We start from the raw sequence: 19994 nt of genomic DNA, 5'->3' as shown, positions 1-19994 counted from the left end.
AGCAGCTTAATTTCATGGGCAATAATTAAGAAGTCAAGCTAACTAATGTTACTTTAGATTCATGGTCACAAACCTTAAATGGAAAGTAGAAGCTTCCTGGAAATTCTACCATATGGTTTTAGTATGTCCACTCTCAGAAATGTCTATTTCATTCCATCTTCCCTGTCTTTGATCTTCCCACCACCCTCAGCTGATGGCCTTGCCTTCTCAGAGAACACAGATGCCACCTCCATTTCTTGCTTCCACATCCATACAACTCACCCGTGTCCCCATGCATCCCTCCTCCACCCTCCTGTTACAGCTTACCTAAGGCCGAACCGTCCACCAGCCTCTTCATTCTACTGTCTCCCACTCCTGAAGTGCTCACTTCATCAGTTGGTCCCCATCTCCTCATTAGCTGCTTCACATCATTTAAACTTGCATAAACGGGCTGGGTGCGGTAGCTCATGCCTGTAATCCCACCACTTTGGGAGGCCGAGGTGGGCAGATCACTTGAGCCCAGGAGTTCGAGATCAGCCAGACCAACATGGTAAAACCCCATCTCTACTAAAAATACAAAAATTAGCCAGGTGTGGTGGCACATGCCTGTAATCCCAGCTACTTGTGAGGCCAAGGCAGGAGAATCGCTTGAACCTGGAGATAGAGGTTGCAGTGAGCCGAGATCGTGCCATTGCACTCCAGCCTGGGCGACAGAGTAAGACTCTGTCTCAAATAAATAAACAAACAAACAAACAAACTTGCATACATTTCTTCAACTGAGTTAAAAAATTACTTTCTAATTACTGTTCTGTCCCCACTCCCTTATCTCCCACTCACTCCTCAATCCACTGTTGTTTGATTTCTGTTCCCTCCACTGTTCTTGCTAACCTACTATCTGCATCATTATTGTAAAATCCAAGAAATCCTTTGCAAGCTTGTCCAGCCACCTTATTTTGTTGTTTTTGTTGTTCTGTTTGGTTTTGTTTTTGGCTTTCAGCAGCCTGAAGCCATGGTTTTTAGTTTCTGTCTCTAGTGATAAATGGAAAAGAGGGATGAGGAAGGGGCATTACTGGCTCAACCAGAAACAGAAACTAAGAACCCATGATGCATTCTCTCCTTTAGACACCCCTGCTGGAGTCACTACCTTTCTTGTTCTCTCTGCAGCCCTTGATGTGGTTGACCACTCTCTTCTTTTGGGAATACTGGCTTCCTTTGCCTTTTGGTATGGCATATACCCCCTGATTTTTCTCCTACCTTTTCATCCATCCTATGGGCTCGTCTTTCTATGCTATTTCTTTAGATACTGAGGTCCCTTGGGAATCTGTCCTAGGCTCTTATCTATTCTCAATCGCTGCCAGTGGATCTAGACTTTTTTATCACCCAAACACATGAACAGTAGGGCACATCCTACCTCACCTTGACAAAGCACTCACCTGCCTCGGTCCTCAGACACCTTTTACCTAGAGCTTCTGACTGTTCCAGGTATGATCGGAGCAAGCTGTCCCTAAAGGAGATCACAAATGTACAGTATGTTTCCTGTATGAACCCCACGGCAGGCAGCTTCACCATCAACCCCCGGCTTCAGGTACAGGAGGAGCCACGGGACCCGGGTCCTAATCCTACCTTACTAGAGCGGATGCCCCTTGATTATAAGTAATAATTGGCTTTTTTCCCCACGCAGCCTCTCCAAACGGTAAATCAGATAGAATGCCAAATTGCATCTCTAGAGGAAAAGAGAAACTCCTAGACTTAGAGTCTCAAGATTGGAAGGGATCATAGATTTCATCTGTTTTGATCCCTCTTTCTTCAGATGAGGGAACTTCAGAGAGATGAATGACTTTCCCAGGGTCATATGGATTCTCAATATCAAATTCAGATTTGGATTCAGCTTCTCTGAGTCCAAGTTTAGTTCTCTTCCTACTGTCCCAGGCTGCCATCTTTGACTAAAGGTGCTTTGCCTGTTATTCCCCTAGTCATTTTAGGTTCAACCTAAATGTGGGCATAGTGTGAGAGATGGGACCAAAATACAGATTTAAAGGCTATAGAAGAATTTTCCATTATTATCTCCAAATTCAGAAGAGGTGATTTCTACTCTGTGGTAAAGGATGTTGAGCTCATGCCTTTGTTTTCTGTGCAGCGTCACTTCAGCCTGTTTGTCCTCTCCTTCCCGGGGGCAGATGCCCTGTCCTCCATCTACAGCATCATCCTCACTCAACATCTGAAGCTTGGAAACTTCCCGGTGTCCCTGCAGAAATCCATCCCCCCACTGATCAATCTGGCCCTCGCCTTCCACCAGAAAGTTGCTACCACATTCTTACCCACAGCAATCAAATTCCACTACATCTTCAACCTCAGAGATTTTGCCAACATTTTCCAGGTGAGTTCATTGACTCTGAGACACCCTAGGGGCTTAGATGCTCCTATTCTTAATAATAATAAGTAGCTAATGCCCAGCTCTTAGGCACAGGCAAAGCCACTGTTCATATGTAATCATGAACATAAGGAGACACACACAGTGCCATGGGCTCCACAAGGAAGACCCTCAATAAAAGAGAGTTTCCTTTGCCAATTACATTATTTCTCAGTAAGCAGCATGCATCTCTGAGTTGGTTCCTTGGGGGCTGCAGAAGGCTCAGCATCTTGGAGATAATGTTATATAATGAGTCCAGTATGCCTGGGAAGAAAAATGGCCTGAAAGAAAGAGAACTATTTTGGATCTCCCATTGGTACATCTATTGATCTCGGGATGAAAAAGAATGTTCCCCAAACCGTGCAAGATAGCTCTGCTTCCTCAAAAAGCCACATTGTCATACTCCTAAGATGCCATCTGCCAGCCCCTGCGAGGGCCTCAGTCCTAAAATTCCCAGGTTCATTTCTAGGCCAAAGCTGTTTCAGATCTTTCTAGCTGCTTATCTGAATAGTGATGGTATATCTCTGCCCATTGCTTCCAATTGCTTAACTCATCACCGTCCAAGTCTCCAGAGCACCATCTAGCAAACCCAGACCCTTTCTTCCATCTGGTCAGATATAGCATCCTCATGTAGCCAAGTCCACAACTCTCCCATTCTGGATAAGAATCTGCAGAAATTCATTTACAGAGAGACCTTCCCCCAAGATAACACTGGGTTATTATTGAGGGAAGGATGCCTTTTACACCAAGCAGAGGCCACACCCATAAAGGAGTGTCAAAGTGAATTGATCAGGGAGTGACACCACCTTCCAATGACAGCACATGTAATTGGAATTAATTTCCCAGAGCAATTGTGCAGGTAGGACTTTGAGCCGAACCAGCAAAACTCCAGACCCTGACGACATAGGGCCAGGTTGTTCCAGCCAGAACTCCTGAATGTAAGGAGCAGAAACCTACTAAACCCTGGTTCAGAGACTTAAGAGCTATGGACCAGGAAGGCTTCACCTGAAGGTGGAATCAATGAGCCCCTCAGAATAAGTCTCTGAGAACACATCTAGGCTAGTTCAGGATACCACTCCTGAATCAGATGTAGCTCCCAAACATTAACTCATTTTAAAAATTAAAAACAAACAGAGGCCCACATGGATCATATATATTTGCCCAGGAGCACAAGGAAGCCAGTAAAGGAACTGGAATCTAGGCCTTTAGGTTTCTGGCCTGGATGGCTTTCCACCACACCTTTCTGTCCTCATCTGAATTTCCAATGAGGAAAATAAGCATGTGATGGTTAAGGCAGCAAGAGAGACTCAGCTCTGAGCCTACAAATCCTGCATCTCTGCAGCCCTCAGGACTGGAGAGCAGCAAAGTTTGTGCTTACCCACAGCTGGCTCCCAGTTTTTGAGCATTCATTGAGAAAGACTTTTTCACCACACAATCTCTCTCTTAAATATTACTGCAGCTCTATGAAGTGGGAGTGTTACTAGGTGGATTTTTCAAAAAAAAAAAAAAAGAAGTTAACGTCGTTTGATCAAATCTACACTGCTCATAAGTGACAGAACTGAAGGGGGAAGCATCAATTATGCTCCATTTACCAGAAGCAACCCAGAACCTTAGCTCCTGCCTGGAACAGTGGTCTTGTCACCTGTGCCACCTGAAATTTAATACTCACGACAACCCTTTGGGACAGAGGTTGTTATCCCAATTTAACAGAGGCTCAGAGAAGTTACTGGCTAGTCAATGATAGCACGAATGGTCAGGGAGGTTAAAAAAAAAAAAGGTCTCGTGGAATATCATAGAGTCTAGCCCAGTGGGAACGATAAGTTTTATGGAAAGGAGAGATGAGGTTGGAAAGGTAACTTGAGACTAGAGTGGGCCCTACTTAAGACTTAAGAGTTAGACTTTAGTCTGTAATAATAGCTAACATTTACTGAGCAGTGCTAAGCCTTTTACATCTATGAATGCACTTAATCCTCACAACAACCCTAGAAGATAAAATACTGATTATTTTCAATTCAGAGATGACAAAACCGAGCCACAGACAAATCAGTCTCTTGAGCGTGACTGCGTGATTGCATAATGGTAAGCAGCAGCATTGATAGAACAGTTAGAATGTTCAGCCCTGCTGTGGAGGCAATTCAGGGTGACAAAAGGCTTCCGGAGGAAAGAGTGCACCTTGTGGTAATGGTCACTGATGCAATATCAAGGAGGAACCAGAGAGCAGAGAGATAGGAGTGGAGATTGTTCCCCTGGCCTGTTTCTCTGCCTGATTCAGTTAGCAAAGAATCAGAGTGGAAACCCCCTGAGGTCGGCATCCCAGCCAGGCCTCTTTGCAGCCTGCCAGCTATCAGCTGCTCCAAGTGTGGAGAATGCGATACCCCTAAAGTGCTGCCTCCCTTCGGCTACATGGTCCCCTCACTCTCCTACTCTAGCGAGAGTTTCCGGCTCATAGCTTGACCACAGTCTTCTCCTACCGGCTGTGAAAAGAAAAGCATTAGCCAAATTAAATTTGGCAGAGTCTAACTGATCAAAGAACAATTCACAAATCCGAATCGGGCAGCCTACTGGGCCAGAGTAGGCTCAGAGAGACTCCAGCATAGCCACATAGTGGAAGAAGATTTCTGGACAGAAAAGCAAAAGTGATGTAAAGAAAACTGAAGTGAGGCACAGAAATGGCTGGATTGGTGACAGCTTAGTGTTTGCCTTATTTAAACAGAGTTTTAATAGCTGGCCACCTGCGACTGGGCAAAACTCAGTGATTGGCACAAGAGTAGGTTACAGTCAATGTACACTTCCTTTTAATTTATAGTTCACAATGTACAGAGCAACTTTTAGGCCAAACTTAAAGTACATCGGAGGCAGCTTTCAGCTAAACTTGATTTAACACTCCCTTCCTCCCTGAGTGTCTAACCAAAGGCCTGATTGAGCACGTCGCACACCAACTCTGCAACATCTTAGATAGTTATGTGTTGCACTGAGATGGGGTGGTTTAATGTCTACAGCTTGGTGTTTGCCTTATTTGAACACCAGTTTTAACAGCTGGCCACCTGGGATTGGGGGAAACTTGGTGATTGGCACAAGAGTAGGTTACAGTCAATTTACATCTCCATTTCAATTACAGGTCACAATATACAGAGCAACTTTTAGGTCAGACTTAAAATACGTCAGGAGGCAGCTTTAAGCTAAACTTGATTTAACACTCCCTTCCTCCCTGAGTCTGACCAAAGGCCTGATGGAAGAGTATAGAGGATGGTTTAATGTCTACTAGGAGACAGGCACTGCCCGGAGTATGGTGTTGTTTTCCTTTATCCGACGTGATCCCAGGCTCAGTAATTCAGACCTTCTCTGTACTTCCCTTGTTCTGTTCAGATCAGAACAGAATTTGATAGTGCTCTCATATGGTTTGGCTCTGTGTCCCCACCCAAATCTCATCTTGAATTGTACTCCCATAATTCCCACATGTTGCAGGAGGGGCTGTTGGGAGATAATTGGAATCATGGGGGCAGTTTTTCCCATACTGTTCTTGTGGTAGTGAATAAGTCTCACGAGATCTGATGGTTTTATCAAGGGTTTCCGCTTTTGCATCTTTCTCATTTTCTCTTGCCACCGCCATGTAAGAAGTGCCGTTTGCCTCCCACATGAAAATGAACCAACATATGCTCTGAGTAGCAGAAATCACTAACCATTCCCATCTCAGTGCAACACATAACTATCTAAGATTGTGCAGAGTTGGCATATGACATGCTTACATTTACTCAGCCTTAATTGTCAACCACCCTGACTATTTGGCTATAACAAGATTTATAAACTTCAACTGCTGGCTTGCCTCACTGTAAAACACAAAATTCTAGAGGTCAGGACTCCTGGTTGGTGCTTTTTCTTGTCCTCTGTGTCTCATATATTGCAGGTACCTAGGAGAGCTGAGGAGATAGAAGCTGAGATAAACATCTGGGTGGAGCCAAGGACACCTAATGGAATTTCTTTTCACTTTTAATAAACTTTATCAAAGTGTAACATACAAGCAGAAAAGCACAAAAGCCACAAGCATACACCTTGGTTAATTATCACAAAGGTATCCCACCTATGTAATCACAACTCAGATCAAGAAAGAAAACATTCTCAGTGCATCCCTGATGTTCTCCTTTGCACCTTTCATTCATGCTTTCCTGCTTTCCTCCTCTTGCCAGCCCTAAACATTGTCTAAACTTCTAACATCATAAATTATTTTGGCCTATTTTTGAACTTTATATAAATAGAATATATAGTCAATATCACTTTGTATCTTTGTTCAGTATTATATGTGTACCTCTATTTTTAATAATTGTTACTTTTTGACTTAAAGAGTAACAGTTATGTTTCTTTCTTTTCTTTTCAATCCTTAAATTGTTTAATTTCTTTTTCTTGTCTTATTGTGCTGGCTACAACTCAAGTACAATGTTGAGAAGTAGTGAGAGTAGCATTTTGTCACATTCCTAATTTTACAGGGAAACACTTTTAATAGTTTGCCATTAAATATGATGTTCTCTCCTGGTTTTTCTGGGTAGCTTTTACCTGGATACTTTTTAAGGAAATATTTTTCTGTCTATAGTTTACTAAGAGTTTTAATTATGAATATGTGTTGAAACTTAAATGATTTTTCTGCATCTGTTTAATTATATAAATTTTTTCTCTTTTAGTCTGGTAATACGGTAAATTACATTGATTATTTTCAAACATGAAATCAACCATTCCTGGAATCAACTCATCTTGGTTGTTTCATGTCTTTCTTTTAATGTTTTCCTAGATGTCATTTGATAATTTTTAATATAATTTTTGCATCTATATTCATAAGATTGTCTTGTAATCTTTCTCTAATATTCTAAGGTTATAAAGTCCTCATAAAATACTTTGAGAAGTGTTCCCTCTTTTTCTGTTCTGTTGTTCTGTAAAAGATTTAGTAAAACATTGTATTGCACCTTCCTTAAATGTTGGAAGAATTTGCTGGTAAAACCACCTGGAGGTTTGTTTGGTAGAGGTTTTAAATTATAAATTCAAATTCTTTTTTTTTTTTTTTTTTTTTTTTTTTTTTTTTTTTTTTTTTTTGAGGCGGAGTCTCGCTCTGCCGCCCAGGCTGGAGTGCAGTGGCCGGATCTCAGCTCACTGCAAGCTCCGCCTCCCGGGTTCACGCCATTCTCCTGCCTCAGCCTCCCAAGTAGCTGGGACTACAGGCGCCCGCCATCTCGCCCGGCTAGTTTTTTGTATATAAGACTATTCAGATTTTCTGTTTCTTCATGTGTCAGTCATGTTAAGACATCCATGTTATCAATAGTTGCTAATTTACTGGCATAAAATTGTTTGCAATATTCTCAGATTATCTTTTAAATATCTGCTGTATCTGACATTGTGTCCTCTTCCTTATGTTGGGTATTATGTGTGTCTTTTCTCTTTTTTTCTCTTCTATCATCCTTGCTAGGGAGTTAGCAATTGTGCTAGTCAAAAAACCTGAAGGGTATACCTGCATTATTCATTTGACTTTCTTACTGTCTTAATTTGATATCCATTTGTATATTATTAATACTCACTCTTTGCTTTATAATTTTTATTCCTACTTACCTTGGGTTTGGGGTTTATTCTAACTTCTTGGCATGGCTACTTATATCATTAATTGTCATCTTTTGTCTCATCTAAAATACTCATTTTAAGGCTAGATAAATTTATCTCTAATCATACCATTAGCTACATCATGCAAGCTTTTATATGCTGTATTTTTGTTATCATTCAGTTGATAATATTTAATCTCCACTATGATTTCTTCTTTAACTTATGGAATATTTAGAAGTGTATTGCTTTATTTTCAAACATGTAGAGATTTTCTAGTTATCTTTCTCTTGCTGATGCCTACTGTTGTTAGAAAACACTCTATATGGTTTTATTCCTTTGAAATTTGTTGAGACTGCTCTATGTCCCAAGATATAATCGATGTGCAGGTTTTTTAAAATGCATTCTGCAGATATTGGGTACGGTTTTATCAATATTGCAGTTAAAGCAACCTTGTAAATCACGTTGTTTAAAAAATTCCTATAATTTCTAGATTTTTTTGTCTGCTTGTTCGTTCAGTCCCTGAGAGAGATGTTAAGATATTTCACTGTGATTGTGGGTATGTTTATTTTTCCTTTTATTTGTCATATTCACTTTATACATTTTGAAACTAGGCTATTTATTAGGTACATACAAATTTAGAATTAGTATATCTTCCTAGCAGACTGATCTTTTTCTTATTTATTAAGTGCACTTCTTTATCTCTAAAAACAATGTTTGCTTTAAAGTCAATTTTGTATGACATTAGTATGACTATTCCATATTCCTTAGTCAATATTTTTATGACATTTTCACTTTCTTGCACTCAGCTTTTCCATATTCTTATATTTAAGGTGTATCTCCCATAAGCAGCCTACAGTTGGGCTCTTTAAACTCCAGCCTGACAACATAGCCTTTTAGTTACAATGTTTAGTTCATCTATGTTGTTTTATATAATATTTATGATTAAATCTACTTATGCTCTTTGTTTTTAATATATTCTACCTATTCTATCTCCTTTCTTCTCGCTTCTTGTAGTCTATCAAACTAATTATGTTTTTATAATTGTTCTCCCTCTTTTAGCATAGTATATATCCTTTTGCTATTCATCTAATGATTATCAAAGGCATCATTTTATCTTTCTGTCTTTTATAAATTAGCATATTTATTAATTGCCATACAATGCAAGGCTCTTGGGACAATTTACGTCCCATTGACTTTTGTGCTGTCATTTATTTTAATCCTCTGTATTTTGAAAACCCATTGATATCTGTGTTTTAGTAAGTCAACATTCCTTTAGAGTTACCCATACGTTATCTTTTCCATTGCTCTTTATTTCTGTACATTTCTGTTCTTCCACCTAGGATCATTTTTATTTTGCTTGAAGAACTTATTTTAGTATTTACTTTAGTTCATATCTGTTGGAGAAGTATCTTGCAATTTTAATTTGACCAAAAATATATTTCTTATTTTTAAGAAATTTTAGGGGTGACTTGGATTTCTAGGTTGGTAGCTATTTTCTTTCAGCAATTTGAAGGCTTCTTTTATTGTTTCCATTGAGAAATTACCTTCAGACTTATCACTTACTAAATACTAACAATACAGTTATAAAAATAAACCACAACCTAAATAAAGTCTGTCAAATCCTCTACCTTTGAGACATTTGCCATCACCTGGAAGAAGCAAACCTGTACAAAGACAAAGTAATAATCTGACAACAGGTGAGGTGGCTCATGCCTGTAATCAGCACTTTGGGAGGCCAAGGCGGGCGGACCACTTGAGGCCAGGAGTTCAAGACCATCCTGGCCGATGTGGTGAAACCTTGTCTCTATTAAAAATACAAAAATTAGTTGGGTGTGGTGGTGCATGCCTGTAATCCCAGCTGTTCAGGAAGCTGAGGCACGAGAACTGCTTGAACCCAGGAGGTGGAGGCTGCCACAAGCCGAGATCGCACCACTGCACTCCAGTCTGGGTGACAAAAAGTGAGACTCTGTCACAAAAATAATATTAAAAATAATTTGAGAAACTAATAATTCTTCTGTAATCGAGATGTATATATAAAGGCTCTGTGAGGCACATGGGAGGGAACGCCACCGAGCAGGAGAGGTGTCTTGGGCGACTTCAACAAGAGGCTTCAATTGAGCTAGATCTTGAAATATAAGCATGGCAAGCAAAGCAAAAGGCATGAAAGCACAGAAAAGGTGCAGGATCAGAACGTAATGGGAATTTTCTGAAACTGGAATCTAGGTTTTTTGGGAAGTAGTGATAAGAGTGGTCATGAGGGGCCGGGAACAGTGGCTTATGCCTGTAATCCCAGCACTTTGGGGGGCCGAGGCAGGTGGATCACCTGAGGTCGGAAGTTCGAGACCAGACTGACCAACACAGAGAAACCCCGTCTCTTCTAAAAATACAAAATTAGTTGGGCATGTTGGCACATGCCTGCAATCCCAGCTACTCAGGAGGCTGAGGCAGGAGAATTGCTTGAACCCGGGAGGCAGAGGTTGCAGTGAGCAGAGAATGTGCCATTGCACTCCAGCCTGGGCAACAAGAGTGAAACTCTGTCTCAAAAAAAAAAAAAAGATCATGAGGAAGCAGATTGTAGTAACATTGTCACCAGACCTGTATTCTATGCTAATGAATCTGCACATTATTCTATGAATTTAACTAAAGACCCATTAAATGATCCCTTTCCCTCTAAGACAAGAAAGTAAGCAATGAGAACAGGCACAGGCATAGATGAGCTTGAACTTAGAGAATTTGTTGAGGTTATTGAGGGGCTCTAACATTGGGTCTCCACTTTTCAGTAAAAGAAAAGAAGGTTAGGACTTTGGCTAATAGTAACAGAAAAAGATGACAGAGAAATTTGAAAAGAATAATAAATATTTGAAACCAATCCTGTAGCACATAGGAAGGGAAACTGACTAGAGATAAATAAATAGATTGCTGACCTGCCAAGGTTAGCTATATGCATTCTAGCCCTTTGTTATAGTTCTGATTTTACATAGTCAATTGTTATCTGAATCAGTTTTCAAAATGGCACTTGTGGAATTGAAATATAGCAGAGAAACCACTTTTTCCCTCATTGTGGTTGATTCAAAATGTAGTGGCTAGAATTCCAGGCATTATAGTCCGGAAGACCTGGTTTCAAAAATTTGTGGTTTGAAGGAAGGCAACTTACTCTATGAGATGGGGCATGTTTTCTTTCTGAATTCCAATCTTCACATTATACAAAATGGATTTAGTAATAATTATTTCAGGGGATCATCATGAGTATTAAAAGAGCTTCATCTGGCAAAGTATCTAGTCCAGTGCTGGCTTCAATAGCATCTAATCCACATAACTTGCTTCAATAAATTATAGCTGTTGCAGTTGTTATTTTTATGATGAGCACAAAAGAATAATTCCAATGTATTGAGTATGTAAAATGAGCAATACTTGTTTCCTTAGGCATATTAATTTGAATGATTTAGACCACTTTAGAAAGTCAGTATTTTTATTCCACTTTGAAAAGTGAGAAAACTAAGACTCAGAGATGTCACGTGCTTTGCCCAAAGTCACACAGTTGCTTAGTGGTTGCCCAAAGTCACAAGTCACATAGTGGTTGTGCAAGTATTTGAGGTCAGGTCTGCCTAACTGCAACCCTTGGGTCTTTCTTTACAAGCTCCCTTTCAGCTTTCCAAGTATTCCCACCACTAGAATGATCCACTGTTTAGCAAGACAAGCCCTAGGCATCATCCGAGGTTAGATAAAATGCTCCGGAAAGTTTTCCTAGCTCTTGTACCTCTGGATGGTTACTAATGTTATTTTTGTGTGTGTCTGTTCCCTTGAAGGGCATTCTCTTCTCCTCAGTGGAATGTGTGAAATCCACACGGGATCTCATAAGGCTCTATCTGCATGAATCAAATCGAGTTTATCGGGATAAGATGGTAGAAGAAAAGGACTTTGATCTTTTTGATAAAATCCAGAGAGAAGTGCTCAAGAAAACTTTTGATGTGAGTATTGCCCTATGGATTTTCTTTGTATTTGAAAAAAAAAGATAATTATACAGATGATCACCCAAATGATAAAATCTAGCTGTTTAATGGCGAAAGGCCAGAGTCTAGGTGAGGAAGGAAATTCTGTCATGATTTTGCCCAGGTAAAAAATGCTGAGGCAAGAATAGATGCAAATCAATCCCAGAATCTCTGTATTGAGAATTCCATAGAGATCATCTGACCCAAGTCCCTACATGGTACTTAGTCCCCTCGCAGCATTTCTCAGATTCATTACCCCAGTGATGCTCTAGCATCCTTGAAAATGCATGATCCCATTGTTCCCAAGGCTGCCATTTTGGGGCTGCTAATTGGAAATTTTGAGCAATTTTGAAACTTGGAACATTTGAAATAATTTTAGAGACTGAACATTTGGTCTAATAATAATCTAGAAGTTATTTCTCTGACCACTACCCAGGTCTACAAAACAAACTCTCAAATATTTTAATGCCATTTATCTCACTCTTCCTGAGTCTTCTCTTCTCCAGGCCAAATAGCCTGAATGCTTTTAACCATTTCTAACATGGATTGGTTTCAAACCTAAACAACTCTGACATCCTCCTGATTGCTCTCTCACCAGTTCTCCCCTCTGAAATTGTGGTGCCTGACTTTTCGTCGCACAACCCAGCTGGGGTCTAACCAAAAGCAAGATCATCATTCCCCCTTTTCTTAAAGACCATAGTTTTGTTACTGTGTTTCCCAAAATATGTCCTGCTAAACAGTTTTACTACAAGATACTTCTTGAGAAAGTGTCTGTCATGAAATGAGTTGAGAAAATGCTTTATTGTATATGACTCTCTTAGAAATTCATGGTGGATTTAAGACGTTAAAGTCCTGAAATCTTGAATAACTCTAATTTACATATCATTCTGCAAATGTATTGGACCCTAAAACTCTTTCCTCTCATTAAACTTACTAATAATTTACATAATGAATGGCCCATAGATTATGCCTTGGGAGGCACTGATATAGTAGCACAGCCTGAGATCGTATTATATTTCTTAGCGTCAAAATTACTCCACAGTGAACACTTAGCCTTCTATTAACCAAAGCCCCATCTTTTCCACACATACTGCTTGTCTGTCCCCTCTGGAAATTAGAAATATTCAAATTTCGTATTTAGGTATGCTATGTTGTCCTTATACTCACCTTGTTTGGTTTAGCTCCGTATTTTTTTTCCTGATAACATCTTGACTCTACCTCTGAAGATATTTACAGTCCATCCCAACCTATGTGACAGCCTTTTGAATGTTTAGACAGCATTTTAACTCACTTATTTTAGTCCGCTTTTGACTAAGCCAGCCGTCCTAAATTCTCCCACTTCTCTCAGCATTGTTATTGGAGCCTGATGTTTGAGACCCTCGTGTTAGATGCCTTTCTCTGAGCATCGTAGAGTTACCTAATTCAGGTACTCATTGCTGGCCCTGCAGATTAGTCTTCATTGTCTTTATAAGTTGATCTGAGCTAGCACTTCAGAGTCATAACACTTGGACTTTCAAATAGAGTTTCCACGTGTGAGTCTGTGTACTAAGAGCACTGCCTTTTGATCACAGACCCAGATATATGAATATTGCCATTATCCTTCCCCAACAACATTTGAAATGCCAGCCTGAAGCACCCTTGGTCACACCAAATCTTGGTATTGGTATCAAGGAAGAGTTGCCAGATTTCCACCAACGAAGCGATACAATTCTGTTTCCACTATTCAAAGCTTAAGCTTCTCTGATTCATGGCCCTGTGTGATTTGGCATCACTATTAAGGAATCTTTGATTCGCTGAGTTGGTTAATTTTCTCTCTGCCTTCTACACAGCATGGCTCTGATCATAAAATCGAAGACTTGTTTTGTTCATCAAAGAGTCTTTGTAAACCAGGCTTTCCAAAACTGCACTTTAGTTCCTCCTCTGCTAGATGGTTGGTGTCAATTGACTGCTATAAGAACGGATTCCCAGGACATTAGCCCATTCTCAAACAGGGTAAATGCCTTCCCACATTATTTCCTCCGTCCTCATGTGTTTTCCTAATAGCAAGAATAGCCCTCCTGCACTGCATTTACATCTTATCCAAATGTCTGAGCATTTTTGTTACTGGCTGGCAAAGCCAGAATAGTTTAAAAGTTTTCTACAGTTTTTGAAACCACCTTCAAAATTTAATAACTTGTTTATTTTTAACTCTTTCCAGTCCTTTCTTCTTACACTCAGGCAGCAGCCCTGGTTTCTCTATAGATGTTACTGTCTTCTTCACTTGCCCTATATTAGGTTTGGTGAATCTTGTCCCACAGGCTTACAAGGCTAACCCTGCAGTGACTTATGCCCTGGGACGTGTCCCTGCTGATAAATAACACACTGGTTACCTCTTTCCCAGGTAGGTCTTCCAGTCTGAACTTCAGGAGGAAAAAATGACTAGTGGGGACAACTGCTCATGCTGGCATAACATCCTATTTGTGTCTTAGAAAACCTATTCTTTCTCGGACTTTTCTCTTTGACAATCTTTTCTCCTATCTCAAGTCTCAGGTATTTGGGTTTTGACAGGTAAGTAGTTACTTTTTGTCTCCACTAACATGAAAGTTAAAAAATTGGTTTTCTCTTCAGTATTTAGAGGATACTTGGTGAAGAGACATATACTCCTTATCCTTCAAATTAATTGAATTATACTATACTATAACCAGCCCATATTTATTCAACATGGTAACATTTCTCCTATGGGTGAGATTTGACACACAGCCCGAAAGTGTTGTAAGTAGGGAGTTCTACCATAAATGCATTAAGATTACCATAAATGCACCAGTCACCTGAGGGTGGCTAGTAGCGCATTCTTCAGAAACCAAGTCCTCTGGACTGAACCTATGAAGTCAGGGCTGGCAACATACTTGTGTAATGTCACAGGAAAAGATATTGGATGGCTTTGCTATAGATTGAGGACCTAGATCTGTTGGAATGTACATGCAGAAAGTGAAGCGATTGGGCCACAATCCTCTTCATTCAATAATGGCAAAAGAGCCCCCACTTAGAGAAATCCACCCATCCATCCCTATCTACTCTTCTTCTCACAGAAGCACTCTCTTACTGTGCTTGTGAGAAGGCTCCATCCCACCTCCCATTTCCCATCCTCAGGCCATAAGGAATAACAAACATGACCTGAGACTTCATGGAGCTGGTAGATGGATGTCAAACATCCACTTAAAAGGGCTTCTCAAGAGAAGGACATGTTGGAAGTAGCACTGATGCTTAATTTCTAGGGAATGTGCAGAGCAAATCAGGTGTCTCTGCTCTGTGGAACCAGCCCTAGGAGTCAATAATGAGGGCCCTTATTCCTGTGTCTCATCACCAGGATATTGAAGACCCTGTGGAGCAGACCCAAAGCCCGAACCTGTATTGTCACTTTGCAAATGGTATTGGGGAGCCCAAATACATGCCTGTACAATCTTGGGAACTTTTGACCCAGACTCTGGTGGAGGCCCTGGAGAACCACAATGAAGTCAACACAGTGATGGACCTAGTTCTCTTTGAGGATGCCATGCGCCATGTGTAAGTGTGCTTCTCATTTTCCTTTTCCTCAGTTGCTTCCTCTTCCCAGTGACAGGGGGTTTCTTTCGGCTATTTGAGGTCACTTCCGTAAAACCAGGAAAGGAGCTCCCGCTTCTGCCTTAAAGGTCAAGATGGCTGCTGGCAGAGCAGCTGCAGCTCCTGCCGCCGGCCCTAGGCGGCAGCACAGTGCCGAGCTCAGACAGGAATGGGTTCATTTCCAGGTCCGCCATTTGCTATCGTGGGCATGATCATAGTGACACCGAGGACAGACTTGAGGTCATAGAATGAGACCCAGAACAGCTCAGGACCTCCATCGCCACCTCGCTATTAGTCCAAGGGTCTTTTAAAAAAATGAGATAGGCTGGGCGGGATGGCTCACGCCTGTAATTCCAACACTTTGGGAGGCAGAAGAGGGCAGATCATGAGGTCAGGAGATCCAGACCACCCTGGCTAACACGGTGAAACCCTATCTCTACTAAAAATACAAAAAAATTAGCCGGGTGTGGTGGCAGGCGCCTGTAGTCCCAGCTACTCGGGAGGCTGAGGCAAGAGAATTGCTTGAACCCAGGAGGCCCAGGTTGCAGTGAGCCAAGATCGCGTCCCTGCACTCCAGCCTGGGCAACAGAGGCTAGACTCTATCTCAAAAAAAAAAAAACAAACAAACAAAAACAGAGATAGGGTTTGTGTTCAAGTACATATATATTTCAAAAATTAAATATCCTTTGAGTGTTTTTGCCATCTAGTGAATAACTGAAAGTAATAACCAAGCCTCCAAGATAGTCTAGCCTCACGCCAACACCATCCCTACCCTGCTTCTTACATTTCCCAATCTGAGACCCATGACCAGCGCTCACTGCCCTCCAAAATCCTTCCACCTTCCCCCAGGGTACTCACGGTCTTAGCAGCAACATCCGCTTCATTTCAACTTCTCTGAACTTTCCCTTTACTGCCAAATTCTAACTGATACCTGACTGACCCCTGAGTGGAGGAAAGCTGTTTTTCTTCCCCATTCTATGTGCCCCAGGACCTAGAGAGGAGTAAGTAACCCCCTTACCCCCAGTCCCCCACCCCAATGGCACATTTAAGACCTTTCTTCTCTTATCCTTCACAAACTCCAGTTCTTTTGAGCACAGGTCACCTGCATTTCGTACTCATTCTTTCTCCTTGTCACTGTTATCTGCTGACAACCAATTACTCCCCATCATCTGCTAATGGCCTTAGTCCCTGCCCGCCCTTCCTCCTCACCCATGTCTCACTCTTGGCATCTAGCTAATAATTCTTTCTGTTCCTTGGCCTGCTTGGCTCCCATGGTCTTTTCTTCTAGCCCACCTCAGCCCTCACTCTCATGTTCCTATCATAGGAACCCACCTCCAAAATCCCAACTTCAAACATCCCACTTTCTGACCTGTACCTGCCACCCTCCCACTCATCTGCTCTAGTCTTTCATTCAATTTCATCATGACTTTATTCATTGGACCAACTACTTCCCCAGACTCTGTTGTCTCTCTCCCTACCATGTCTTTATTTTCCCTTTTTAAAAATTTAATTTAACTTAATTTAATTTAATTGTTTTTTGAGACAGAGGCTCTCTGTGTCGCCCAGGCTGGAGTGCAGTGGCGTGATCTCAGCTCATTGCAAACTCTGCCTCCTGGGTTCAAGAGATTCTCCTTACTTTCCTTTTTAACCACCATAGACCCCATCATCCCAGTGCCAGCTCCCCTAACTTTCGCACTTTTATTTTTTATTTTTTATTTTTTTATTTTTTTTTTATTTTTTTATTTTTGAGATGGAGTCTCACTCTGTCGCCCAGGCTGGAGTGCTGTGGCCAGATCTCAGCTCACTGCAAGCTCCGCCTCCCGGGTTCACGCCATTCTCCCGCCTCAGCCTCCCGGGTAGCTGGGACTACAGGCGCCCACCACCACGCCCGGCTAGTTTTTTGTAGTTTTTTTAGTAGAGACGGGGTTTCACCGTGTTAGCCAGGATGGTCTCGATCTCCTGACCTCGTGATCCGCCCGTCTCGGCCTCCCAAAGTGCTGGGATTACAGGCTTGAGCCACCGCGCCCGGCCTATCCCCTAACTTTCTTGTCATTGTATCCACAAAATCTCACTCGGGCTAAACCTCACTATATTTTTTTTGTTTTTTGAGAAGGAGTCTCACTCTGTCACCCAGGCTGAAGTGCAGTGGTACGACCTCAGTTCACTGCAGCCTCCGCCTCCTGGGTTCAAGCAGTTCTCCTGCCTCCGCCTCTGAAGTAGCTGGGATTACAGGCGCCCACCACCACACCCGGCTAATTTTTGTATTTTTAGTAGAGACAGGGTTTCACCACATTGGTCAGGCTGGTCTCGAACTCCTGACCTCAGGTGATCCACCCACCTCAGCCTCCCAAAGTTCTGGGATTACAGGTGTGAGCCACTGTGCCCAGCCCCCACTATCTTCTCATTTCACCCTGCCCCTAAGCAGCTAGACAACTGTTGAAGAAAAATCTCCCACCATGTTGATGGTTTTTGCTCCAGATCTGCAGCCATAAATATCAAACAGGCCTCAACATTGCTAGAAATTGCCCTCCGCTACCGTAGGCATGTTGCTCCTTTCACCATTCCATGATAACTGCGTTACACATTTTCCTTCTCTTTTCAAACTCCCAGTGCCTTATTCCCAGTTAATGAACACCTCTCTTTTTTCACTGGGATAATGAAAGTGACCAGAAGAAATCTCGCATCTTCCCGTCATCAAATCTAACAGCCTATGTGTATCCCTGCATCCCTCCTGCAAGTCCTGCCTTCCCTACAACTTCGGTTCATGAACACCCCTGTCCCTACCTAAGTCTAGTCCCTCCACATGCGCCCTGGATCCCATCTTCTCTCACCTTCTCGGTGGCTTCACCTCTCGCTGTAATTATCTCCTCTCTCTCTCTCTCTCCTTCTCCCTCTCCTATTTTCTCTCTCCCCTCTTTTATCTTACTCCATCATTAATTTCTGGATTATATGCATCAGCATACAAACATGCTATGTTATCACTTATCAAAAGATAATAAACTATTCCTTGCCTCTTACATTCCTTTCCATCTGCTACCCCCATTTCTCTGCTCCTGTTCACAATGATGCTCATCCAAAACGTTGCCCGTCTTTGTCTTACTTTCTCACTTCTGATTTCCTTCTCTGCCCACTTCTTAGCCCTTGAACAAAGCAATGCTTGTCATCATCACCTCTGTAGTGAGCTGACCCACGTCTTCCTGAAGTCAGTTGTCACTGCTAAGTCCTTGCCTATATTACATGACACCCCTGTGACACTGGTCAATGACTAACCTCTCTTTTTACATCATCCACTCATCCAACATTTATTTATTGATTAGACAATCTTAGGATGAGTGCCAGGATCCTAACCCCTAGGACGGTGTGTGGAACCTATCAGGGGCTCAGTAAAACTACTTAGCATGTTATATGAGAATAAATAATGCAGAGGAAAACAGAGAGGGAAGGGGAGTAGAGAGGACTGAGGGTGATCCTAATTATAAATAGGGTCATCAGGAAAGCCTCCCTGAGAGGGTAGCATTTAATACGACTTGTAACTCGACATAGAACTCTCTATGTGCCTGGTGCATAGTGCTTTGCATGTGTCATTACATTTAGTTTTCACAAAAACCCTGAAGAAGTAAAGTTTTGTTACTGTCTCTGTATTATCAGTGAGGAAACTGAGACTGAGAGGAGAGAAGTTGCCTAAAGTCACACTCCTCATAAATAGGTAAAACTTGCAATAGCACGATCTGGCTCTAGAGTCTGTGCTCTCTACTATCATCCTATGAAGCTTCTTCAGATATTTTCTTGTATCCCCCAATCCGATGTGAACTCCTTGAGCACACAGAGTGTCTTGCTCACTGCTGAAACCTTAGTACCTTAGACAATGCCTAGTGCATAGTAGGATTCAGGAAATGAGGGATTAAAAGTTCACCCTGCCGGGCACAGTGGCTCATGCCTGTAATCCCAGTACTTTGGGAGGCCAAGGCGGGCGGATCACCTGAGGTCAGCAGTTTGAGGCCAGCCTGACCAAGATGGTGAAACCCCGTCTCTACTAAAACTACAAATTAGCTGGATGTGGTGGTGGTGTGCACCTGTAATCTCAGCTACTCGGGAAGCTGAGGCAAGAGAATCACTTGAACGCAGAACGCAGAGGTTGCAGTGAGCCAAGATTGTGCCATTGCACTCCAGCCTAGGCAACAAGAGCAAAACTCCATCTCAAAAACAACCACAAAAAAAAATTCAACCTTGTGAAGCTCCAGTAAGTATTTCCTTTTCTCCTTAAGAACCATCAGTATGTCTGTCATGTCTGTCATATTCTTGGAATTGAGGCAAGTCTCTGTCCTTTAAGGGCGAATTTAATTTGAAAGAATTGTAAGTGATTCCATCAATGTGGCTTCCAACATGGGTGATCAAACTAATATTGTTTTTAGAAAAAAAAAATAACAAGTACTGACTACAAACACTGGCTTTCTTCCATA

At 41.7% G+C, this 19994-nt stretch overlaps 1 protein-coding gene across 1 annotated transcript in view; it reads left to right on the top strand.

Annotated features, from left to right (window-relative positions):
* The window catches only part of DNAH9 (dynein axonemal heavy chain 9), a 386382-nt gene that overhangs the window by 202990 nt on the left and 163398 nt on the right, over nt 1–19994 (top strand). Inside the window, exons 40-43 of the mRNA XM_033184520.1 lie at nt 1462–1564; nt 2117–2356; nt 11773–11934; nt 15302–15498. Coding sequence (XP_033040411.1) covers nt 1462–1564; nt 2117–2356; nt 11773–11934; nt 15302–15498 — 702 coding nt within the window. The remainder of the gene's footprint in view (nt 1–1461; nt 1565–2116; nt 2357–11772; nt 11935–15301; nt 15499–19994) is intronic.

The sequence above is a fragment of the Trachypithecus francoisi genome, unplaced genomic scaffold (assembly GCF_009764315.1).
Source record: "Trachypithecus francoisi isolate TF-2019V2 unplaced genomic scaffold, Tfra_2.0 Lachesis_group20, whole genome shotgun sequence".
NCBI classification, from domain to species: Eukaryota; Metazoa; Chordata; class Mammalia; order Primates; family Cercopithecidae; genus Trachypithecus; species Trachypithecus francoisi.
The sequence above is the reverse complement of the archived record's forward strand: the minus strand, read 5'-3'. Positions and strand labels throughout refer to the sequence as shown.